The following is a 27181-nucleotide window of genomic DNA, read 5'->3' as shown; positions in this document are numbered from 1 at the left end:
TTCATAAATATATACAGTAAATTCAGCTGCTGCATGCATGATAATGTGCCAGATTAATAACAGCAATGCACTGTAGAAAATACACCATAGTCAGTGGCAAACACAGGATTTGCATGGGGAGGTTTCCAGAACTGGGTGGAGCCAAGCACGGGGTGGCACGGGGGTGGGTACTGAGGTGACCCAGTATATGCTGGGTCCGTAAAACTAGTGTCTGTGTATATGTATATAATATATATATATATATATATATATATATATATATATATATATATTTCTCCTTCATCCACTAGGGGCCACTGGAGCGTAGTTACAATGGGGAATAGTAGGCAGTAATTGGGAGCTGGCACTTTAAAAAAACTCTAACCCTGTGGCTAGCTCCTCCCCTACTATCTCCCCTCCAAGCCAGTCTTAGTTTAGTGCCCAAGGGAGCTGGTTCACTTGGGTTTAGCTGAAGAATTTTTTCTTTTTTCTTTATTATTTAATTTTTTCTTTCACACACGCACAGACTGGCAGCTCTGCCACTGCCAGTCTGCACCGTGGGAGCTGCCGGCGGGGTCCCATCGCAGCTGCGTGCGGCTCGGGATGGGCCCCGGCTGAGGGAGACACTGAGCTCTCCTGAGCTGGCGGACACCGCTGCGTGCGGCGCGTGTCGGGGCCACTCCATCCAGCAGAAGATTCCGGCAGCACGGCAGCGGTGAGTATCTGCGGCCAGACACCGCTGCGTGCGGCGTGTGTCGGGGCCACCCTCCACCACTGAAAGGTGAGTGTGTGTATTTCCCCCTCTTCCCCCCAGAGTGTTGGGATGAAGGGGTGACAGGGAGGTTTTGAATAGAATTAATTTTATTAATGGTGACTGTCTGACAGGGGGACAGTGACAGAACACCCCTCCAGCACCCAAACCCCCCCCCCCTCGGATTATTATTTATTATTTATTTATTTAAAAAAAAAAGAGAAAGAAACAGCAGCGCAGTGCAGCACTCCCGCCCGCCCGCCTGCCCTCCTCCCTGCTCGGATCCCTGCCAGCGCGGCTCACAGAGCCGCTACGGGGATCCGGCATAAGGACACAGCAGCTTTGAATTTGGCGCCATCGAGGAGGGGGGCGGGGCTTAGTCCCGCTCTGCGCGCCCAGAAGTAGCACGCGCTGGGGACCCGATCATTTCCGATCTGCAGCAGCGCGGGACGGAGGCCACGCCGAGCAAGGGAGGCACAGTGAGCGGTTACAGTGGGGAAGGGGGGCACTCGGGGGCACTGCAGGCACACTATTTGATTTGCTTCAGCCTGTCACTGCACACAGTATCGTGCAGGACAGATCGGGCTGCTGTGGCTGCATTCTTTTCCCTGCTTCCCTCCCCTCCCTCCCATTCTGCCTATTGCTGTTTTCCTGTGGGGGAAGGGTATCAAGTTTAGGTACTGCCATGGCCAGCAAAGGCTCCAAGGCAACACAAAAGCAGGGGCAGGTTTTAGGTGAGGAGTCACAGCCATCGGCTCAGCCCTCCTCAGAACCCCAGAGCGCCCCGACATGGACGACACAACTCACAGAGGTGATGTCCCTGCTGACTGGGGAACTTAAAGCCTCTCGGGAAGATAGGGAGGCGGCCCGGTTCCGACAGCTTGTCCCGGTACCGGCGCCAGAACCTGCATGGGCAGTCTCATTGGCAAAGTCAGTGGAAGGGCTTTCCAGGGCTGTAATCCCTTCCCAATCCCCGTGCTTTAGCCCCCCTTAACAGGCTGCAAAAAAGAGATTGCTAGCCTCTGTGTTGCAGGACTTTGACGATGATATGCCTCAATTAGATGAGGCGGGGTTAGATGTACAGGATATACAGGATGTGGATATCCAGGATACTGAGGACGATGAGGTATATGGGGACTCTGAACCAGTAGCTCAGGGTATAGAGGCTATTATTACTGCTATTCGCTCAGTGTTACAGGTGGAGGAGACGGAGGACACCTTACGCCCTTCAAGGTTTGGCACCGACCAATACCTGCCGGTGACTTTTCCAGTTTCGGAGGAGCTGGATGCGCTTATAACGACATGGAAGCATCCAGACGCAAAATTTCAGGTATCAAGAAAACTGTTGTCTTCCTATCCTTTTCCCGCAGATAGCAGAACGCGCTATGAGACCTCTCCGATTGTGGATCCTTCGGTGTCTCATCTGTCCAAAAAGACGGTCCTGCCTGTGACGGGGGCAACTTCACTTAAGGAGGCGTCAGATAGGAAGTTGGAATCTACCTTAAAGAATATTTACTCTGCGGCAGGGGTTTTACATCGCCCGGCGCAGGTAGGTTGTTGGGTCAACAAGGCGATCGAAGCTTGGGCGGAACAATTGTCCTCTGGAATTCGTGACGAATTACCGGCGGATCAATTGATAGAGTTGGCAGAACACATCCGTGAATCAGCCCTTTATCTTTGCGAAGCGTCCAAGGACATAGGTGTTCTCGGAGCTAGAATTTCCGCTTTAGCAATTGCGGCCCGCAGAGCTCTATGGCTGCAGCATTGGCATGCGGATACGGAATCCAAAAGGACGGCAGAGGCGTTGCCCTTTACGGGTGAGTTTCTGTTTGGTAAGGATCTGGATGCCTGGATCTCTACGGCCACCGGGGGTAGGTCGGCTTATCTTCCTTCTGCTGCTCCAGCCGGTCGCAGACCATATAGGGGTCCTTCTTTTCGATCCTTTCGTGCCCCTTCCAGGTTTCGAGGACAGGCCAGGGGTGGAGCTTCTACCTTCCGTGGCCATAGAGGTAGAGGCGGCGGCAGGGGTAGAGGTTCCGCAGCCTCAGCCCAGTCAGACGTTAAGTCTTCTACCACTGCCACCGCATGACGGGCCTCCCTCCCACCTGGGAGATCACAGGGTGGGAGCTCGTTTGTGGGATTTCAAGGAGGTCTGGATACAGTCCTGCCCAGATGCTTGGGTCCGGGATCTCATCACTTGCGGTTACAAGCTCGTTTTTCAGGAACAACCGCCCCAGCGGTTCTTAACCACGGGTTTGCCAGTTTCCGACAACCGGGGAGTTGCCTTACAAGCCGCGGTCCAGAAGCTTCTATCTGCAAGGGTTGTGATCCCTGTTCCCTCGCATCATCGGAAACAGGGCTATTACTCAAGCCTGTTTCTAGTACCGAAGCCGGACGGCTCAGTCAGACCAATCCTGAACTTGAAAGATCTCAATCCGTATTTGAAGGTATTCAAGTTCAAGATGGAGTCCCTCCAGTCTGTTATTGCGGGGTTGGAAAAAGACGAGTTTCTGGCATCCTTAGACATCAAGGACGCATACTTACATGTTCCCATTTGGCCTCCTCATCAGGCTTTTCTCCGGTTCGCAATACAGGACGCTCATTTACAGTTCCAGGCCCTTCCTTTCGGTCTCTCTTCTGCTCCCAGAGTGTTCGCAAAGGTCATGGCGGTCATGATGGCCCTACTTCGGAAGCAGGGTGTGACAATTGTTCCCTATCTGGACGATCTGCTAATAAAAGCAAGCTCAGCAGAACGGTTACTTCAGAATATCCGGATGACACAGGATCTTCTGATTCGACACGGGTGGATCCTGAATTTCCCGAAGTCTCACTTATGCCCCTCACAACGGCTGTTGTTTCTGGGAATGATTCTCGACACAGTCCATCAGAGGGTTTTCCTTCCGCAGGACAAGATACTGTCTCTGCAGACACTGGTAAGATTGGTCCTTCAACACCGTCGGGTGTCAGTGTATCTGTGCATTCGCCTGCTGGGAAAGATGGTAGCAGCGTTCGAAGCTCTTCCGTACGGTCGCTTCCACTCTCGACCGTTTCAGCTGTGTCTTCTAAATCAGTGGTCAGGATCTCACCTGTTCCTTCATCAGCGGGTGACGCTATCTCCAAAGGCACGGTCGTCGCTGCTCTGGTGGCTCCAGTCGACCCATCTGTTGGAAGGAAGACGGTTCGGCACATGGGATTGGACTCTCCTCACCACGGACGCCAGTCTGCGAGGCTGGGGGGCAGTGACCCTGGGACATTGGTTTCAGGGGCGCTGGTCAATCCACGAATCCGCTCTCCCCATAAACATTCTCGAACTAAGGGCGGTGTACAACGCCCTGCTTCAGGCACATCACCTCCTGCGCGGTCGAGCGGTCAGAGATCAGTCCGACAACGCCACGACGGTAGCGTACATCAACCGTCAGGGCGGCACTCGCAGCCGCACGGCGATGAGGGAGGTCACCAACATCCTTCTCTGGGCGGAGAAGTATGCTCTGTCCTTCTCGGCAATATTCATTCCGGGAGTGGACAATTGGGAAGCCGACTATCTAAGCCGACAGGACATGCACCCGGGAGAGTGGTCGCTACATCCCCAGGTGTTTTGGCAACTGGTACGTCGGTGGGGAAAACCACAGATCGACCTCATGGCATCCCGCCTGAACCATCAGTTGCCTCTTTATTACTCTCGGACAAGGGACCCGGCGGCGGCGGCCGTGGATGCCCTCACGGCTCCTTGGATTTTCCGGTTCGTTTACCTCTTTCCTCCTTTCCCGCTGTTGCCGAAGGTTCTGCAACGCATCAAGAGGGAAGACGCTCTGGTTCTCCTAGTGGCTCCGGATTGGCCACGCAGGGTTTGGTACTCCACTCTGCATCTGTTGTCGGTGGCCGAGCCTTGGACCCTGCCACTACGAGACGACCTTCTACAACAGGGTCCTTTTCTTTATCCAGACTTACGCAGGCTACGTTTGACGGCGTGACTGTTGAAAAAGCCATCTTGACAAGGAAGGGGATTCCTCGTACAGTTATACCTACTATGCTTCGGGCTAGAAAGTCAGTTACATCTTCTCACTACTACCGCATTTGGAAGGCTTATGTAGCATGGTGTGAACGTCGAGAATTTTCTCCTTCCGTGTATAGCTTAGCCCGTCTTCTCCGTTTTTTGCAGGCGGGTTTTTCAGCAGGCCTAAGACTGGGTTCGCTAAAAGTGCAGGTCTCTGCTCTTTCGGTTTTCTTCCAGAAAAGGTTAGCCTTGCTGCCTGAGGTTCAGACCTTCTTTCAAGGGGTTCTTCGAATACAGCCTCCCTTCCGTCCTCCGACAGCGCCATGGGACCTCAGTCTGGTCCTGTCTTTTCTGCAGTCTTCATTGTTTGAGCCCCTGGAATCAGTAGAGATAAAATATCTCCCCTGGAAGGTGGTTCTTCTCCTGGCGCTGGCTTCAGCTAGACGGGTGTCGGAACTGGGGGCTCTCTCTTGCAGGTCTCCTTACCTGGTGTTTCATGCGGATAGGGCCGAGCTTCGTACTGGTATGTCCTTTCTACCTAAGGTGGTGTCTGATTTTCACATCAATCAGCAGCTTGTCGTCCCGGCCCTCTCGGGGGACTCTCCGGATGCGAGATCATTGGACGTTGTAAGAGCGCTCAAGATCTATGTGGATAGGACTTCAGCTATTCGGAAGTCAGATTCCTTATTTGTTCTGTACGATGCTGCCCGCCGTGGTTGGCCGGCCTCTAAGCAAACCTTGTCTCGATGGATTCGACTGACCATCAGACAAGCTTATTTGGCAGCTTCTCGGGAACCTCCATCTTCCATTTCAGCACACTCCACGCGCTCTGTGGGACCTTCGTGGGCGGCTGCCCGGGGGGTCTCTATGACTACTTTATGTCGGGTGGCTACTTGGTCCGGCCGTCATACGTTTGTCAAATTCTACAAGTTTGACACTTTTGCGGCCTCTGCATCTCAGTTTGGCCGAGTGGTTTTACAGGACTCTCAGCGCTCTCCCACCCGTTCTGGGAGCTCTGGGACGTCCCCATTGTAACTACGCTCCAGTGGCCCCTAGTGGATGAAGGAGAAATCAGGATTTTGGTACTTACCGATAAATCCCTTTCTCCGATTCCACAGGGGCCACTGGACGCCCGCCCAGCGCTGTTCCTCCTTGTTTTTTGCTTAACGGTTTGCGGTTCAATAAATGACCGCTTGTTGAGTTCAGGTTAGCCTGTTTGTTGTTAGGTTCTATTCCAGGTTTAGTTTGGGTTATCCTGGTTGACTGGACGTCATTAACCTCCTCTACCTTAAGGTTTTCTTTATTACAGCTCTCCTTGGGCACAGTTTTACGTAGACTGGCTTGGAGGGGAGATAGTAGGGGAGGAGCTAGCCACAGGGTTAGTTTTTTTTAAAGTGCCAGCTCCCAATTACTGCCTACCATTCCCCATTGTAACTACGCTCCAGTGGCCCCTGTGGAATCGGAGAAAGGGATTTATCGGTAAGTACCAAAATCCTGATATATATATATATATACACATAGCATATTAAACGTGTGTATATATATATATATATATATATATATGCACATAGCATATTAAACATGTGTGTGTGTGTGTGTGTATATATATATATATATATATATATATATACAGTACACATTTATATATACGCATGCAAATATATCATGTGTGTGTGTTTATATGTATGTATATACATGTATGCACATGGATATACTGTATATGTACTATAATTAAAATAAAGTAAACTTTTATTAAGCACTTACAAATGCCACCAGGAAGACAGCAGGCTGCAGAGGACGCTGGACAGTCATTAATAATAATCATGCAGCAAAAAAAAATAAAAAAATTTGGGGTGGAGGGGGGTTTCTGGGTGCTTGTAAACCCCCCCTGGGTGCGCCACTGATAGTCCAGTATAAGTTAACATATATATGATGTATAATTCAAGTGCACAGTCTGGAACCTGATCCTTAGAGCAGGAGGTGGGCCCCCAGGCAGAGGGGCACACCTTTGGTTTCCCCTGTACCTCTGTGGGCCAGTCCAAGCCTGGTTACATTAAAATTTCTGACAATTGGTCTGGACTCTGACCCCTGACACCAGTGTCAGTGATGTTGTTACTTGAGAGTTCCAACATCTGCTTAGCATGTTAGAGATGGACATTTTACAGATTTATATATAATATATAATACTCTGTCCTGCCCCCTGGTCTATGTTCCATCCTGACCCTCTCTTAAATATTACTGAATATAGTTTTGCACTTTAAACACTGCTTCTGCAAGGTCTTCAGATAAGAGACATATTATTTTTCACCACATATTTGAAAATAACCAGGAAAAAAAAAGAAATGTTACATACTGTGTGGTGGTAATAAATGTAATAATATGATGTACAGTATGTACTCACCAATAATAGGTGTGGTAAAACTTCTACAAACAATGATTGGTTTCTCAATGTGACATTCTAACGGGCATATTTATTAACATTTTATTACTAAAATATAGTGAGAAAGGATGTTTTCACACCCTTTTCAGATTATTTAGTATCACCTGAATGTATTAAAGGGCTTTTGGAGAGGTTTTTGTGAAAGACTGCTTCAGATCCTTTTTTTTTTTTTTTTAGTAACCAGATCTAATTTCCCATACTTATAATGGAAAATACAATCTGGCAGAATTTAGTTAAAACAAAACAAAACAATTTTTTTTTAACAAATACAGCAGTGAGCCCTGCGGGGACTCATTGCGAGGGCTATTCCTGAAAAATATACCGATTTGGCTGCGGAGTGGCAACGCAGGGACAGAGCTTTCTTGCAAGCTCTATCCCTGCATGCGATTATTAATACATCCCTGCAATGTAATCAATTATCGCATTGCTGGTTGGGTCGATTTTATCACAGCACATCTGCATCCTCAGATGTGGATGGTGATAAATCGGCCCCTAAGTTACAAAAAGAGAAGATAAAACATGGTTTTCACTGTGAGAATAAAATGAATTGTGAGAATACAATGAACTAAATTGTGGATACAATTACCTTATTTATTTCATTTAATTCATTTCTTGTAGCTTAAGGTACTGTACTTACCATCTGTCATGATAGGATTGCCAATTGATAAGTTTAGGGTATTATTAATATTACTTTGTTGTATACGTCTGACGTTTTAGAATGTTATCATTTAAATCACAGAAAAATAATGCAATGATTATAAAAAATCTTAAAGTAAAAAGATTAAAGTTCTTGTCTGTAAATATGAATTATTGTAAACATTTGTGCAAATATATCGCTTCATTAAATTTTTTACCGTACATCGCAACTTCCGTGGGCTATTGAATTTATTAAGGTTTAAATATTAAATTGGAGATTTTTTTTTTGTGCATAAAGGCATACAATCAGGTAAGTTAGTATTTTTCTTTTTCTTTTGCTCATTTTTTAAAATAAGCATGTTTTTCCTGTTAACTGCTTCCTGTGTGTTACCAAACAGAATCCTAATCAGTAGAGATTTGGGTACCTTTGGATTCGGATAGGAAAAACACCCTTTGATACTTTCCTAATTTTTTTATATTGCTAGTTTCAGTAACTCAAGCAAAATGACCAGTGCAGTGTTTAACCTGTCTGCTATTTGTTCCTGTGTGCTGTTTCCGTAGTGAACTCGGGCCTCCACAAAGCAGTGCTAGATATACAGGGTAGACTATGATTGACTGCTGTATCAACCTTCCTATATTTTGCACAGTGGAAGCCTATTTTCAACCTAGATCACTACACTGCAGAGAAAAGGTCCCACATTTTTAAAATTCAGGTAAGGGACTAGGCTAGGGGATTATGGGGTTGATATACATTGTCAAGCAGTGAACCAGTGGAGAAGTTTCCCATAGCAACCAATTACCTTTGAGGAAGTATTTATCAAGTATATTCTATAAACTGATCGGTAGATGCTGATTGGTTGCTATGGGCAACTTCTCCACTGGTCTAGTACACCACTCTTTTCTCTGCTTGATACATCACCCCTAAGTTCCACAAGTATTTTAGGTAGGTGAAAAGGTAAAATGGCCCAGTGTTATGTTTCAGTTTATTGTGTACTGTACAGGTAAGCTACTTGTTATGTCCCTTCCCATATATATTTTGCATTACTATTATTTATTCTCCATTTTTAATAAGTGAAATAAATCTATAAAAAAAATGAATTCAGTGTGCACGGTTAAAGAAAATAGATAATACATTTCTGCTTTTCACAATCTCTGCTTTCTCTTGGTTACTGTCTTCATAGATAACAGAATGCTTCTTCTTTTTTATGTCCCCTGTATTTGTGTGTATTTTTCCTGCCTAGACCTGGTTAACCATTTTTGTGAACAGATCCTCAGTTTTTTACTTTGTCCCTACTTTCCTGTCGTAGCCCCATCTTCCCCTGGTGTCGACTCCGTACCTTTACAGCGTACAGGCAGCCAACATGGCGCTCCGAACACAACAGGAACCTTCCAGAGGGCCAGCTATGCTGCAGGCCCTGGCTCCAATTACGCAGATCCATACCGACAGCTGCAGTATTGTCCATCGGTTGACTCACCCTACAGTAAATCTGGCCCAGCAATACCACCAGAAGGAACATTAGCCAGGTCACCATCTATTGATAGCATTCAGAAAGATCCAAGGTAAGCAGGACTTCTCTTTGACATCATTTACTTGTGTTTATGGTTTCCATACTGGAAATTACTTTGTACAATGTACTTTTTATGTCAGTTATTTTAGTTTTGTGAAAACATTATACTATAATTTTACTTTAACAAATCACTTTCATGTTAGCTTTCATGAGAGCGTAGAAAATTTGGATAAATTCTTTCTATAGTTGACTGGTAGCTGAAAACAAAGGCAAACGTAATATAACAATTATAACAATCTCATGCTTTAAAGCAAATTTAACATTTCCTATTTATATTCCATGCAGATTTCTTATAGTCATAAACCCTAAAAGTTACCATTTCTATTAGCAATCCAATTTTGTGTGTGTATGTGTATGTATATATATATATATATATATATATAATGTGTGTATATGTATATATATGTGTGTGTATGTGTGTGTGTGTATGTGTGTGTGTGTGTGTGTGTGTGTGTGTGTGTGTGTGTGTGTGTGTGTGTGTGTGTATATATATATATATATATATATATATATTTATTATTGTTCTAGTGGTAAATCAGTTGCGCCTTCAGTGTTTGTGAATAATTCATAACAATTCCTTAGATGACAATCTAAAATATGCGTACCAGACACACGCAGAACAGTTGCCTTAAGTGGGATGTCTTTGCATCGGGGTGTCCCTTACTCGTACCGATTCTCCATTTCAATCCGTCCCGGTGTTGGTGTGGAGTTTGTACGTATATGCAAAACAATGTATCAGTAAGCTGCTCTTAAAAGTGACAAAGTGCTGCTTTGTGCAAAAGCTTACAAAAATGAATATGTGCAAAAAAGTGCTTACGTGCTTGTTGAATAAATATGATAAATTCATATGCAAGTATATTGCTGAAAGTGTGCTGATTCCCTTTTTTCTTAGATAGTGTGCTTAAGTACCATTTATTAAGGGTGCAACACCGTATATCCAGGTGATTCTGAAGAGATCAAATAAGAAATGTATATATGTTCATATAAAGCACTTACATATAAAATTTCACTGTAAGAGCAGCTTACTGATACATTGTTTTGCAAACACTGAAGGCGCAACTGATTTACCACTAGAACAATTTTTTGAAATCAAGTTCCTTTGGGAATCGGACTTTTCAGAAATCTGGTTGCAACACCATTCTAATTGGGAGTGTTCACTAATACATTTATCACTAATATATGTATTGTGTTGTTCAATTATAATTTGTTTAAAAAAAAAAAAAGAAAATCTCCCATTTGGGGATATCTGGTTACATAATATTGGGTTGTAGCGCTATTTGCACTCCTTTGCACACTAAATATATATATATATATATATATATATATACATATACACATATACACACACAGGTTGGGTATCCCATATTTAAATATTCCGAAATACGGAGTATTCTGAAATACGGATTTTTTTTTTAGTGAGACTGAGATAGTAAAACCTTTGTTTTCTGATGGCTCAATGTACACAAACTTTGTTTTATACAGAAAGTTATTCAAAGTATTGTATTAAATGACCTTCAGGCTGTGTGTAAAAGGTGTATAATGTGTATATGGAACATAATTGAATCGTGTGTATGTACACAAACTTTGTTTAATGCACAAAGTTATTAAAAATATTGGCTAAAATTACCTACAGGCTGTGTGTAAAAGGTGTATATGAAACATAAATGCATTCTGTGCTTAGACTTGGGTCCCATCACCATGATATCTCATCATGTTATGCAGTTATTCCAAAATACGGAAAAATCCAATATCCAAAATACTTCTGGTCCCAAGCATTATGGGTATGGGATACTCAACCAGTGTATGTATTGTATGTATGTATATATACATATATACATACATACATACATACATACATACACACACACACACACACACACACACACACACACACACACGAACAACATAACCCACCCAAATCTAACTCTCTGCCCCACCTGCAGTGCACATGTTTTTGCCCATTAGCTAACAAATCTGCTGCTGCAATCAGGTCTGAATTAGGCCCTATGTTCATACAGAAAATTATAATAATCCGATAAAGTCCGGGATCCAGATTCTCCGTTCTCAATGCAAGTCACAGTCTCACATCACACTAAGGGCATACCCTCCAACAATTTACACATAAAAATCGGTACAAATTCAAAAGGGGGCGTGGTCACGGGTAAAGAGGTGTGGCCACACCCTTTTCCTATACTTTCAATGGAAGTTTGGAGAGCCAAAAATTGGTACAGACCATAAAAAAAGGTACAGTTAGAGGGTATGTAAGGGGTCTATTGATGAAGCAGTGAAAAGTGTGGAGAAGTTGCCCATGGCAACCAATCAGCTGCTCTGTATAATTTTATAGTATGCAAATTACAAATGTTACTTCAGTGCTAATCGGTTGCCATGGGCAACTTCTCCACTGGCTCACTTCTCTACACTTTTCACTGCTTCATGAATAGACCTATATGTTCCCAATGTATAGTCTCGTTATTGTTTGTTGGATGGCTTAAATGTTCTCTAAATAGCTCATTTGAAATATTTCTGTTGTGTAGTGAATGTGATGATGTTTAGATTCCCAACTCACCAGATTCCTTTCTGCTGTCTGGTATATTTTTCACCAAAACTCTTTATCTGCTACCTTGTGCCATCTACCTCAATAATACATGGATGGGGATCAGTATGTGATCCTGGAGACCGGGATTCCGGCTGTCATTTTAGCGATGTCGAGATTCCGGTCATTAGAATGCCGACAGGGGGGGGCGGGCTCGTTGGTGAGCTTAGCTCGCCACAGGTTCTATTCTCTCTCTGTGGGTGTCGTGGACACCCACAGAGAGGGAATCGTCGACCTCACTGGTATTCTGGCGTTGATATGGTGCTCCTGGTTGGATCCAGGCATCTGTATTGTGACAGCCGGGATCCCATTCATTGGTATGTTGACCGCATACCCATGGATGGCACAGCATCAATTTCTACCAACAGGGTCTATTTCTTCAAACTTTGGGTGTAATAATGTTACTCACCGATTATTGTGCAAACACATTTGCTGGTCTCCTGTAGGTTCTTCCCCTGGTTCATGCAATGTGAATGTGGATATAGTGTTAGGTACTGCAGCAGAGTGGAATCCCTTGCCGTGGGGCTGCAGCTACATGCATTGATCAATACATAACCAAACTCCACTATTTATTATATGCTAAGCTGCATGATATCCGTAATGCTGGAGACAGTGCACCTACAACACCCCCCCCTCCCTTTTTCTCTGTAAAACTACAAGTCTCAGTAGGTAGCACCTCACATTACTGGCAGCCAGTGCCGTAACTAGACATTTCAGCGCTGTGTGCAAGAAACAGCATCGGCACCCCCCCTATACAAAACAGGGTCATTGCACGTGCCAAAAATATAGGGGCGTGACTTCATGGGAAAGAGGCGTGACCACAGAGCTCCCCTTTACACATTACGTTAGGCAGAGCTCCCTTTTACACAGTACGGCAGGTATAGTACCCTTTTACACATTACAGCAGCAGTGTCCCCCTATTTTACACATTTCGGCAACAGTGTCCCCCTTTTTTACACATTAAGCAGGCACAGTCCCCCTCTTTTACACATTAGGCAGGCAGAGTCCCCCTTTTTTTTACGAATTACAGTAGCAGAGTCCCCCTTTTTATACATTAGGCAGCAGAGTCTACCTTTTTTTACACAATACATCAGCAGAGTCCCCCTTTTTTACACATTAGACAGGCAGAGTCCCCCTTTTTATACACCGGTCTAGCTGGCGCACAGCCGGAGACACCAGACCAAGTCACCAGACGTCCACCGCCAGCAGTCAAGGCCAACTTTGTCAATCAGGGAAGGGATCCCAGGGGCACAGATCCGGCAGCAGAGCGCAGGGTTGACGCGGATGTCCTTTGATTTAAGATCAGGAAGGCTGGGGTGTTCTTTCACTAGATGCAGGCATCCCAGACAAGAAGGCTTCCGCTCCGCAGGCACCACACCATCCAACGGTAAGCCCGCGGAGTTATCGGTCCGCACACTCCGTTAAACAACCTGGCGGGTACTACGCGGGAGCGAGCTGGCAAGCTCACTCATCAAAAAGGGGAAGATATTGCAGGCAGTGTTGTCGGATGACGGGGCAAAGGGGTCTATTTACTAAGCCTTGGATGGAGATAAAGTGGACGGAGATAAAGTACCAGCCAATCAGCTCCTAACTGCCATGTCACAGGCTGGGTTTGAAAAATTACAGTTAGGAGCCGATTGGCTGGTACTTTATCTCCGTCCACTTTATCTCCATCCAGGGCTTAGTAAATAGACCCCAAAGTCTCCAACCCGGGGGTTGGCTGGAAACTGACAGTTATTAGCAGCCACTCACTAAGCAGTTTTTTTTTTTCAAATTTGACTACTAAAGGGGGAAAAAAGGGGTTAAATGTTCCACCCAGCAAATCTTTGCCCGGGTGAAACCGAGCACATCAGCTAGTGTATGTATGTATGTATGGATGTACAGTATGTATATGTATGTATGTACAATATAAATATATATATATATATATATATATATATATAATTAATATTTATATTATGCCACTATGTGTATGTATTCACACACATAGCGGCGTAACTAGAACTTTGTGGGCCCTTCAATGACATTAATAGAGCTCCACACTGCCATGTTAATATTGAAATATTCACACCACCAATCACATTGACACTCATATGTTCACCCACCGCATTAAACTGACATTAAACAGATCTTCCCACTGTCAAATAATTGGAATACATTTATTCACCCCCCTCCCAGTTACACTGACATTAATAGATCTGCCCCCAATCCCCTCTCTCCCATTACACTGGAGTTCACAATGAGCTGGAGTTCCAAAGCTCAAAAATACTCAGTTGTCAGCTCCAGGCTCTCTTTATCATATATGGGTCCGGTCCATTTGTGCTGTGAAGTAGCAGAGCCGAGGAAGAAGACTGAGAGTCCCTGTTTGCGGTGCGCTGTGCAGGGAGCCGGCATTCACGACTGGGACAATTAGCAGAGCCAGAGGCAGACACTAATCTCAGCGCTGCCGCCAGCTCCCAGGTCTTTTAAAGCAGCAGCAGCAGGTGATGGGACACAGGCGGCGCCGTCAGCTTGACGCAGGCGGCGGCGTCAGCTTGACGCAGGCGGCGCCGTTAGCTTGACGCAGGCGGCGCCACCGCTGGCAGTGTGCACTACGGAGTCTGGAGATAGTGGCCATGCAGGTGTGCTGCCAGATTGTGCACCCCCAGTGCATTTGCGCTGTGGGCAAGGCACCATCGGCACACACCTAGTTACGGCCCGGCTGGCAGCTATAGGTGTACAGTCTTAAGGCCCCTCCCTAGCAAACTAAAAGGATATGTGGGTCAGTAAGCGTTCAGACTCTTCATACAGTATATTGACTAAACTATTATTTTGCTCAAATAATAAGTGACTGACCTGGATGCACAATTGAATTGCTGTATACGGGTAGTATACAGTAGCTAACATTGTTCATTGTTAGCAAGCTACAAAAGGGTACCATCGGGTCAACAACCACGCTGCCTTACGCCATGGACTGTGATACTGGTCTCACACTCTCATCATGGCCATGTACTGTACTATATATATATATATATATATATATATATATATATATATTTAGCATTTTTTATTTTTTCAAGTCTTCTATAATAACTGACACTTTATTAGCTACCTTGGACTACATTTTGGCAAGCTTTCAATATTGTAATTATCGACATTTGTGTCTCATATGCAGTTGCATGTTGGTATGTGTGATTTTAACAATGGCTGTATAGACAACAAGTACCAATGCAGTGTTAACCAGCAGTGCAAGGCTACACATGTAAAGAGAGATAAAATAGGGGGGATATATGATATACCTAGTATCACAGAGGTTTAAATTAAGATGGATTACAATGATTTGCCTCCTGGGAACATGGACTATAGCCAGCCGCTTGTGGTGACCTGGCAACCAGGGCTGCCATCAGAAATTGTGGGGCCTGGGACTGACAAAATAGACAGGGCCCCTCCCTCCCCTCCAAAAAAAAAAGATTCTGCTGCACCACTCCACCCCTATGTGATGTCACACATCATGACGTTACATATGGGTGGAGCGTTACGGACCTGCAGGAATGATTCACAGAGATCTGATGCGGAGGGAAGGCTAGCCTGCTGTTGATTCACAGACTGGTGCAGCTCTCCAGTTATCGGTGGTAGGAGCCAGGGGTGGGCCCCCCTCTCTGTAAGGGCCTGGGACACCAGTCCCCACAGTCCCCTCCCTGATGGCTGCCCTGCTGGCAACTAAAATATAAAAAACTATTTTGGCTGGTACTGAAACATTTACAGAAACCAGCTGTCACTACATTATTTTCTGTGTTTAGGAAACCTAGCTAATTGCCTGTTTCCTGAATCTGAGTTTGTGGGCTCTCTCATGCAGTAGTGGAACTTTCTTTAGGTTTGAGTACCTCCATTTAGTTTGTATTCCCTGTAAGTTTGGATCCACAAAATAAAAATAAGTGCCAATTATTAAATTGATTTCCTTTTATGGGAGATGCAAAGGAATTATTTTTAATGGCCTTCCTGCACTCTGTAGTAAACACGTACACGTAGTAGTGTCTGGCTACCTTTACCAGCCTTACCTACATAAGCAGGGTCGGGCTGGCACACATTGGTACAGGGACTACCCCCTGTGGACTGCATTGCATGTGAACCCACCTCCTCCTCCAGAGATTAGGTTCCAGACTGTGCACTTCAGTTATACATTGTATGGGCAGGACTAAGGGGTAATTCAGACTGGATCGCTGCAGAGGCAGCAATCGCAGTTTAAAGCCCTTTGTGGAGTGCGCACCCCAGGAGGCCCAGTGAGATGTTAACAGCATCTCAGGGTTAGGATCGCCTGATTGACAGGCAGAGGCGGTCACGGGGCGGGAGGGGGTGTGCCAATGGTGTTAGAATGCCATTAGTAGGGTGCGGTCCGGACAACGCAGGCGTGTCCGGACCGTTGCAGGGTGGGTCACGGCTGCGACCCGGGACGTTGCGGGTAGCCGCCTGCCAGCGCAGGTCCAAAAGAGCGCGTGTGGGGGGGGGGGTTGGGCCTGACATGCGGAGCGGACTAGCCCTGGGCTGGGCTAGGCGTCCCCCCGCATGTCAGAGAAACTAAATTGAGCACGTGAATTGATCAGCTGTGAATTACCCCCTATGTTGTATTTTCTACAGTTGCCAATCTGGTACTATCATAAAAATGAGGTTATCTGCTCTCCCCAGCTGTGCTTTATCTTACTTCTGCCGCCAGCCTGGGCGCGACCTTTCATCCATGCGCTCCCATGATGCGTCCCGCCGCTCACCACGCCACCTGTGACTCTGTACCAGTGTCCAGCGGCCATAGCGGTCAGTCCCGGCCGCAGCATGCCAAGGTTCCCGCCGCTCACCTCCATGGACAGCGCCATGACAGTCTCCAGCCAGCTGATCTTCCGGGAACCATTCCCGAGTCACTTCCGCATCATGTGAGCCGCTCCTCCACTCAGCTGTAAGTGCTGGGTATTAGTTCCAGGTCTCGGCACTAGCAAGCTGTCAGTGCTTTGGTGTCTCTCGGCCTGGAGTGAGCTCCAGAATTTCCTGCTGGTAATAGACTCAGCGCAGTTGTCATCTCATGCACTCCCTCACTCCACTACATCCTGGCATTTCCAGATTCACTGGAGGTCCTCCAGTGATCCAGAGGGACTGTCCTATATCCCTAGCGGCATTAGAGACTGTGCTGGTTCCTATCAGCTTCCAGTTAAACTGCTGCGCAACGTAGCACCCCTCAGTATCAGGAAAACCTGCTACTGCTGTTACCTTCTTGCAGCCAGGGGTTAAAGTGAACCGGAACAGGGCGGAACTGTGTTCCGTCAGTTCCATTTGGAGATGGAACACAGTTCCGCCTCCTCTGGCTCACCTCACCCCATGTGTCCCCGGCGCCGCAGCAGCAGGGAGATGACGGATGCCCACTGAGCTTGCGTTACCAGCAGGCGCCCGTCTCCCTGCACAGCGACAGCTGGAGGCAGGAGCTCAGTACTGAGCTCCGGCTTCCGGCTCTGTCAGTGTGTGCTATGGGAGAGACGTCATGTTTGCTGGGGGCAAACAACTGGGGGTGGGCATTACTACTGGGGGGTGCAACAACTGAGGGCAAACTACTGGGGGGGCATTACTACTGGGGGGCAAACTACTGAGGGGCATTTACTGGGGGCAAACAACTGGGGGGGGCATTACTACTGGGGTCAAACTACTGGGGGCATTACTACTGGGAGGCAAACTACTGAGGGGCTTCTACTGGGGCAAACTACTGGGGGACATCTACGGGGGGCAAACTACTGGGGGACATTACTACTGGGGGCAAACTACTGGGGGAAAACTACAAGGGGGCAAACTACAGGATGGCATTACTACTGGGGGGCAAACTACTGAGGGGCATCTACTGGAGGCAAACTACTGGGGGACAAACTACAGAGGGGCAACTACTGGGGGCATTACTACTGGGGGCAAACTACTGGGGACATTACTACTGGGGGGCAACAACTGGGGGGGGCATTACTACTGGGGGGCAACAACTGAGGGCAAACTGCTGGGGGGCAAACTACTGAGGGGCATTACTACTGGGGGCAAACAACTGGGGGGGCATTACTACTGGGGGCAAACTACTGGGGGCAAACTACTTGGGGCATTACTACTGGGGGCAAACTACTGAGGGGCTTCTATTGGGGGCAAACTACTGGGGGGCAAACTACTGGGGGACATTACTACTTGGGGCATTACTACTGGGGGCAAACTACTGGGGACATTACTACTGGGGGGCATCTGCTGGGGGCAAACTACTGAGGGCAAGCTACTGGGGGCAAACTACAAGGGGGCCAACTACTGGGGGCAAACTACAGGGGGGCATAACTACAGGGGCATTACTACTGGGGGTGTAATTACAGGGGCTAAACTACTGGGGGCATTACTACTTGGAGGCGTTACTACTGGGGGCTAAACTACAAGGGGGCATAACTACAGGGGCTAAACGACTGGGGCATTACTACAGGCAACATTACTACTGGGGCATTACTACTAGGGGCACTACTAATGAGGGCATTGTAAAGGGGGCACTTTATAAGGGGCAGCATCACTCCTGGGGACATAAGGGGCACTGCTATTGCGGGCATTGCATAAGGGGCACCACTACTATAGGCTCTATATAAGGGGCACTACCACTGTGGGCATTGTATAAGAGGCGCTACTGCTGTGGGCATTACTGTGGGCATTATTACAATTGTGTAACACGCCCCTTTTTTGAGACAATGCCCCTTTTTGCGCGCGCGCAATACCTTTGTTGCATTGGCGCCGTGGGGAGGGGGGTGAGTTCCACCACCTCTCTAGGACCACTTTAAGCACTGCTTGCAGCAGTAACTTAGACACTGTGCAGAATCACTACATCATCGCACCTGGGAAACCAGCAGTGCTGACACTGCAATACACAGCATTTGGAATTCCACTGTGCTGCCACAGTTTGCCCAGCATCTGGAAACCTGCATTGTCCTCAGCTTCCTCTACATTTATTGCTGATGCACTCAGCTTCTTCTACGATTATTGCTGATGTCCTCAGCTTCTTCAACGATTATTGCTGATGTCCTCAGCTTCTTCTACAAATATTGCCGACATCCTCGGCTTCCTCTACAACTATTGTGCTGGTGCTGCCCAGCCTCCAGTGAACTGTCTGCATTGCTGATGTCCTCAGCTACTTCTACGATTATTGCTGATGCCCTCAGCTTCTTCTACGATTATTGCTGATGCCCTCAGCTTCTTATACAATTATTGCTGACGTCCTCGGCTTCTTCTACAACTATTGTTCTGGTGCTACCAAGCCTTCAGTGAACTGTCTGCATTGCTGATGCCCTCAGCTTCTTCTACAATCATTGCTGATGTCCTCAGCTTCTTCTACACGAAGGTGAACCCATAAAGTTTCTCATCACCACCCATAGTGGGAAAGAAACTGGATCTCCCAGCTATATCCATACCTTTAAGATTTATAGAGAACAAAAACTGAGACGCTATATATATATATATATATATATATATATATATATATATTTCTTGTTTTACATATTTCTCCTATACGGAGGTTCAAGAACCAGCAGCCCATTGGAGAAGAATAAGATCGGATACAAGAGACAGTTTTCTGATTTAATTCAGGCTTGTACTTTGCACTCATTGTCAAACACATGTGAAGTGCTACTGAGAGTGTGAGTACACAATTGTCTAGCTTGTATTTACATGTGGTTGGTAACACATTTTCACCCACACTCGCTATAGCCGCTTCTAGTGCGCAGAGGTCATCTCACCTTTTTAATATATAATTTACAAATATATTAAAGTTTCCCCAATAAAAAATGACTTTCAAACACCTCCGTTTAGATGGATCAGCAGCAAGGCACAAAGGGCCTTATTCAGCTTCAGTTGCAAATTGCAAATAGGTAAATCAGCCAATTATCGGACGATTGTGCATTCGCTGCGGCCGCATTGCGTTTGTGCAAAGGCCTAAATGCGTTTGCAATGTAATAGCAGGAACAGCAAAGTGTGATCGCATAGCGATTGCCAAGAAGTGGGCGTATGTGGGGAATGGTTGTGAAAACGCAGGCGTGTCATGGCCGTTTTCAAGGTGCACATCTGATAATAGCTGTGGTTGCTTCAATTAAAAACATGGCACCGCTGCCACGTATAGCCTACATATGCATGGGTCAACCATGGTACTCGATTTCTGCGTATGCATCGCAATTATGCATTGGTGGGCTCTTTTACCTTTCTGTGCGGCTCTTCACATACATTTTTTTAGCAAATGCAGTTCTGAGAAAATAGCAATTTCTGACTCAATAGAGATCCAAGCTGAATAAGGCCCAAAGTCCAATATGATGCTTTAGGAATGTGAAGTTTTAGTAAGAATAATAAAATCTTACCGTACCATTTTCTTCAAAATCCTGTTTGTGCCTCAGTGATGATGAATCCATATCTGTGGGACCTCCAAAATGTTGTATCAGTATTAAAATTTTTAAATCTAAGTCTGAAAGAAGGAAAAAATAAGATTTTACTCACCGGTAAATCTATTTCTCGTAGTCCGTAGTGGATGCTGGGAACTCCGTAAGGACCATGGGGAATAGCGGCTCCGCAGGAGACTGGGCACAACTAAAGAAAGCTTTAGGACTACCTGGTGTGCACTGGCTCCTCCCTCTATGACCCTCCTCCAGATCTCAGTTAGGATACTGTGCCCGGAAGAGCTGACACAATAAGGAAAGGATTTGGAATCCCGGGTAAGACTCATACCAGCCACACCAATCACACCGTATAACTCGTGATACTATACCCAGTTAACAGTATGAAATATAACTGAGCCTCTCAACAGATGGCTCAACAATAACCCTTTAGTTAACCAATAACTATATACAAGTATTGCAGACAATCCGCACTTGGGACGAGCGCCCAGCATCCACTACGGACTACGAGAAATAGATTTACCTGTGAATAAAATCTTATTTTCTCTAACGTCCTAAGTGGATGCTGGGAACTCCGTAAGGACCATGGGGATTATACCAAAGCTCCCAAACGGGCGGGAGAGTGCGGATGACTCTGCAGCACCGAATGAGCGAACTCTAGGTCCTCCTCAGCCAGGGTATCAAACTTGTAGAATTTAGCAAATGTGTTTGACCCCGACCAAGTAGCTGCTCGGCAAAGTTGTAAAGCCGAGACCCCTCGGGCAGCCGCCCAAGAAGAGCCCACCTTCCTCGTGGAATGGGCTTTTACAGATTTAGGATGCGGCAGTCCAGCCGCAGAATGTGCAAGTTGAATCGTGCTACAGATCCAGCGAGCAATAGTCTGCTTTGAAGCAGGCGCACCCAACTTGTTGGGTGCATGCAGGATAAATAGCGAGTCAGTCTTTCTGACTCCAGCTGTCCCGGAAACATAGCTTTTAGGGCCCGGACTACGTCCAGCAACTTGGAATCCTCCAAGTCACGAGTAGCCGCAGGCACCACAATAGGCTGGTTCAAATAAAAAGCTGAAACCACCTTTGGGAGAAATTGGGGATGAGTCCTCAATTCCGCCCTATCCATATGGAAAATCAGATAAGGGCTTTTACATGATAAAGCCGCCAATTCTGACACACGCCTGGCCGAAGCCAAGGCCAACAGCATGACCACTTTCCACGTGAGATATTTTAAATCCACGGTTTTAAGTGGTTCAAACCAATGTGACTTTAGGAAATGTAACACCACGATGAGATCCCAAGGTGCCACTGGGGGCACAAAAGGGGGCTGAATATGCAGCACTCCCTTAACAAATGTCTGAACTTCAGGTAGTGAAGCCAGTTCTTTCTGGAAGAAAATCGATAGAGCCGAAATCTGGACCTTAATGGAACCCAATTTTAGGCCCATAGTCACCCCTGACTGCAGGAAGTGCAGAAAACGGCCCAGCTGAAATTCTTCCGTTGGGGCCTTCCTGGCCTCACACCACGCAACATATTTTCGCCATATGCGGTGATAATGGTTTGCGGTCACTTCTTTCCTAGCTTTAATCAGCGTGGGGATGACTTCCTCCGGAATGCCCTTTTCCTTCAGGATCCGGCGTTCAACCGCCATGCCGTCACACGCAGCCGCGGTAAGTCTTGGAACAGACAGGGCCCCTGCTGCAGCAAGTCCTGTCTGAGCGGCAGAGGCCATGGGTCCTCTGAGATCATTTCTTGAAGTTCCGGGTACCAAGCTCTTCTTGGCCAATCCGGAACAATGAGTATAGTTCTTACTCCTCTTCGTCTTATTATCCTCAGTACCTTGGGTATGAGAGGAAGAGGAGGGAACACATAAACCGACTGGTACACCCACGGTGTCACTAGAGCGTCCACAGCTATTGCCTGAGGGTCTCTCGACCTGGCGCAATATCTTTCTAGCTTTTTGTTGAGGCGGGACGCCATCATGTCCACCTGTGGCCGTACCCAGCGATTTACAATCAGCTGAAAGACTTCTGGATGAAGTCCCCACTCTCCCGGGTGGAGGTCGTGCCTGCTGAGGAAGTCTGCTTCCCAGTTGTCCATTCCCGGAATGAACACTGCTGACAGTGCTAACACGTGATTTTCCACCCATCGGAGAATCCTTGTGGCTTCTGCCATCGCCGTCCTGCTTCTCGTGCCGCCCTGTCGGTTTACATGGGCGACCGCCGTGATGTTGTCTGACTGGATCAGCACCGGCTGGTTTTGAAGCAGGGGTCTTGCCTGACTTAGGGCATTGTAGATGGCCCTTAGTTCCAGAATATTTATGTGTAGGGAAATCTCCTGGCTTGACCATAGCCCTTGGAAGTTTCTTCCCTGTGTGACTGCCCCCCATCCTCGAAGGCTGGCATCCGTGGTCACCAGGACCCAGTCCTGTATGCCGAATCTGCGGCCCTCCAGAAGATGAGCACTCTGCAGCCACCACAGCAGAGACACCCGGGTCCTTGGAGACAGGGTTATCAGCCGATGCATCTGAAGATGGGATCCGGACCACTTGTCCAACAGATCCCACTGAAAGATTCTTGCATGGAACCTGCCGAATGGAATTGCTTCGTAGGAAGCTACCATTTTCCCCAGGACTCGCGTGTAGTGATGCACCGAGACCTGTTTTGGTTTCAGGAGATCTCGGACTAGAGACGACAACTCCTTGGCTTTCTCCTCTGGGAGAAACACCCTTTTCTGGTCTGTGTCCAGAACCATCCCCAGAAACAGTAAACGTATCGTAGGAACCAGCTGTGACTTTGGAATATTCAGAATCCAACCGTGCTGTTGTAGCACCTCCCGAGATAGTGCTACCCCGACCAACAACTGCTCCCTGGACCTCGCCTTTATAAGGAGATCGTCCAAGTATGGGATAATTAAAACTCCCTTTTTTCGAAGGAGTATCATTTCGGCCATTACCTTGGTAAATACCCTCGGTGCCGTGGACAGACCAAACGGCAACGTCTGGAATTGGTAATGACAGTCCTGTACCACAAATCTGAGGTACTCCTGGTGAGGATGGTAAATGGGGACATGTAGGTAAGCATCCTTGATGTCCAGTGATACCATGTAATCCCCTTCCTCCAGGCTTGAAATAACCGCCCTGAGCGATTCCATCTTGAACTTGAACCTTTTTATATAGGTGTTCAAGGATTTCAAATTTAAAATGGGTCTCACCGAACCGTCCGGTTTCGGTACCACAAACATTGTGGAATAGTAACCCCTTCCTTGTTGAAAGAGGGGTACCTTGACTATCACCTGCTGCGAATACAGCTTGTGAATTGCCTCCAGCCCTGCCTCCCTGTCCGGGGGAGCTGTTGGCAAGGCAGATTTGAGGAAACGGCGAGGGGGAGACGTCTCGAATTCCAGCTTGTACCCCTGAGATACTACTTGTAGAATCCAGGGATCCACCCATGAGCGAGCCCACTGGTCGCTGAAGTTCTTGAGACGGGCCCCCACCGTACCTGGCTCCGCCTGTGGAGCCCCAGCGTCATGCGGTGGACTTAGAGGAAGCGGGGGAGGGCTTTTGTTCCTGGGAACTGGCCGTATGCTGCAGCTTTTTTCCTCTACCTCTGCCTCTGGGCAGAAAGGACGCGCCTTTAACCCGCTTGCCTTTCTGGGGCCGAAAGGACTGTACCTGATAATACGGTGCTTTCTTTGGCTGTGAGGGAACATGGGGTAAAAATGATGACTTCCCAGCTGTCGCTGTGGAAACGAGGTCAGAGAGACCATCCCCAAACAACTCCTCACCCTTGTAAGGTAAAACTTCCATGTGCCTTTTAGAATCTGCATCCCCTGTCCACTGCCGAGTCCATAAACCCCTCCTGGCAGAAATGGACATTGCACCTATTTTAGATGCCAGCCGGCAAATATCCCTCTGTGCATCTCTCATGCTCTATGGTTAGCAATATAGTGTCCCTGTCTAAGGTATCAATATTTTCTGACAGGGAATCTGACCACGCAGCTGCAGCACTGCACATCCATGCTGAAGCAATAGCTGGTCTCAGTATAATACCTGAGTGTGTATAAACAGACTTCAGGATAGCCTCCTGCTTCCTATCAGCAGGCTCCTTTAGGGCGGCCGTGTCCGGAGACGGTAGTGCCACCTTCTTTGACAGGCGTGTGAGCGCTTTATCTACCCTAGGGGATGTCTCCCAACGTGACCTATCCTCTGGCGGGAAAGGGTACGCCATTAGTAACTTTTTAGAAATTACTAGTTTCTTATCGGGGGAAGCCCACGCTTCTTCACACACTTCATTTAATTCATCAGAAGGGGGAAAAACCACTGGTAGTTTTTTCTCCACAAACATAATACCCTTTTTTGTGGTACCTGGGGTAATATCAGAAATGTGCTACACATTTTTCATTGCCGTAATCATGTAACGTGTGGCTCTATTGGAATGTACACTAGTCTCATCATCGTCGACACTGGAGTCAGTATCTGTGTCGACATCTGTGTCTGCCATCTGAGGTAGCGGCCGTTTTAGAGCCCCTGATGGCCCTGATGGCTTTTGAGACGTCTGGGCAGGCACGGGATGAGAAGCCGGCTGTCCCACATCTGATATGTCGTCAAACCTTTTATGTAAGGAGTTGACACTGTCGCGTAATTCCTTCCACATATCCATCCACTCAGGTGTCGACCCCGCAGGGGGTGACATCACATTTATCTGCACCTGCTCCGCCTCCACATAAGCCTCCTCATCAAACATGTCGACACAGCCGTACCAACACACCGCACACACACAGGGAATGCTCTGACTGAGGACAGGACCCCACAAAGCCCTTTGGGGAGACAGAGAGTGAGTATGCCAGCACACACCAGAGCGCTATATAAAACAGGGATACACACTACACAGTGATTTTACCCCTTATAGCTGCTTATATATCACAGATTGCGCCTAAATTTAGTGCCCCCCCTCTCTTTTTTACCCTATGTAGTCTGGAACTGCAGGGGAGAGCCTGGGGAGCGATCCTTCCAGCGGAGCTGTGAGGGAAAATGGCGCCAGTGTGCTGAGGGAGATAGCCCCGCCCCTTTTCCGGCGGGCTTCTCTCGCTTTTTTTATACTGTTATGGCAGGGGATTTTACACATATATAGTCTTAAAGGCTATATTATGTGTTAATTTGCCAAGTAAGGTACTTATATTGCAGCCCAGGGCGCCCCCCCCCCCCAGCGCCCTGCACCCATCAGTGACCGGAGTATGTGGTGTGCCTGGGGAGCAATGGCGCACAGCTGCAGTGCTGTGCGCTACCTTAATGAAGACCGAAGTCTTCTGCCGCCGATTTCCAGGAACGTCTTCTTGCTTCTGGCTCTGCTAGGGGGACGGCGGCGTGGCTCCGGGAGCGGACGACCGAGGCTGGGCCTGTGTTCGATCCCTCTGGAGCTAATGGTGTCCAGTAGCCTAGAAGCCCAAGCTAGCTGCAAGCAGGTAGGTTCGCTTCTCTCCCTAGGTCCCTCGTAGCAGTGAGTATGTTGCCAGCAGATCTCACTGAAAATAAAAAACCTAAATATTACTTTCTTTCTAAGAGCTCAGGAGAGCCCCTAGTGTGCATCCAGCTCGGCCGGGCACAAAATTCTAACTGAGGTCTGGAGGAGGGTCATAGAGGGAGGAGCCAGTGCACACCAGGTAGTCCTAAAGCTTTCTTTAGTTGTGCCCAGTCTCCTGCGGAGCCGCTATTCCCCATGGTCCTTACGGAGTTCCCAGCATCCACTTAGGACGTTAGAGAAATATAATATGTGCATTATATTATATTCTGTGCAGCCATCAGCCTATTTACTTGCTTTCCCGTTCCTTGCTCAAGCTCACTGACAGATCTCCTGGGATTCTGTGCTACTTCCAACATACTTTCTGGATTCCACATGCAGCATTCCCTCCAGTACTGCTGAGTTTAGCCATGATAGTCTGAATCAGGTGACTGTTCAACAACCAACGGGAGACCAGCTTCCTGACCCCTGCAGTCAATCCCTGCTCTCCCAGGGTCATATAAGGAAGATCCCTGCACTTAGAATCTGCCAGTGCAATATTGTCCACAGCCTAACTATGTGATTCTGTGAGAGGTCCTGCGGATACTAATCCCATTCAGCGTCTCTAGTGCAGATTACTATCTTGCTACACTCCTGGATCCCTAATCGGTTCCAGTCTGAAATGCTGTATCATCGGTTCCAGTCCGAAACTCTGTATCATCAGTTCCAGTCTGATATCCTGTACCATCGGTTCCATCTGATATCCTGTACCATCGGTTCCAGTCCGATATCCTGTATCATCGGATTCAATCCGACATTCAGTACCACTCTGGTTCCTGCTATTCCATTCATCCGTGATATTTTGGCACGAGTGCTGGGAGTCTCAGTCAGAGGGTTGTGACCTGTACGTCAGGCGCAGCTAAGTCCCTGGTGAAAACCACTGGCTTGTTGGACTCCGCGCCTCTGCCCTGGGTTACCACCAACTCCCTGCTACTAGCCAGTATCCTTACTTTATTTTATATCCACAGTGATGCAGCCATGTTTAAGCAATCAATTCATAACATATCTCGTAATGCATCACACATCTGGAATTATCTAGAACCTTTACTTAATTCCTATTCAGCTGTCTGGAAGAAATTTTTTATGTTTGATAATCACAAGATATTTAGACACCTCAAGAATTAACACACATGGCTTTAGATAAATCCCAATTTAGACTCCACATGGTGCAGGACCTCACATGATGATGATGATGATGATAATAATAAACACTTCACATACAGAGAGGAATTTTTTTTCCATATCTATCTATCTATCTATCTATCTCGTATAT

At 47.1% G+C, this 27181-nt stretch overlaps 1 protein-coding gene across 6 annotated transcripts in view; it reads left to right on the top strand.

The window, feature by feature from the left end:
* Positions 1-27181, top strand: part of CTNND2 (catenin delta 2) — a 1915824-nt gene that overhangs the window by 1041275 nt on the left and 847368 nt on the right. For 4 of the 6 annotated variants that reach the window (XM_063922708.1, XM_063922704.1, XM_063922707.1 and 1 more), the window contains one exon: positions 9042-9360. In XM_063922708.1, the coding sequence (XP_063778778.1) occupies positions 9042-9360 (319 nt within the window). The remainder of the gene's footprint in view (positions 1-9041; positions 9361-27181) is intronic. The other 2 variants (XM_063922709.1, XM_063922706.1) reach the window with 1 other exon arrangement.

Source organism: Pseudophryne corroboree, chromosome 5 (genome assembly GCF_028390025.1).
Source record: "Pseudophryne corroboree isolate aPseCor3 chromosome 5, aPseCor3.hap2, whole genome shotgun sequence".
Classification (NCBI taxonomy): Eukaryota; Metazoa; Chordata; class Amphibia; order Anura; family Myobatrachidae; genus Pseudophryne; species Pseudophryne corroboree.
This window is presented reverse-complemented; position numbering and strand designations above follow the sequence as displayed.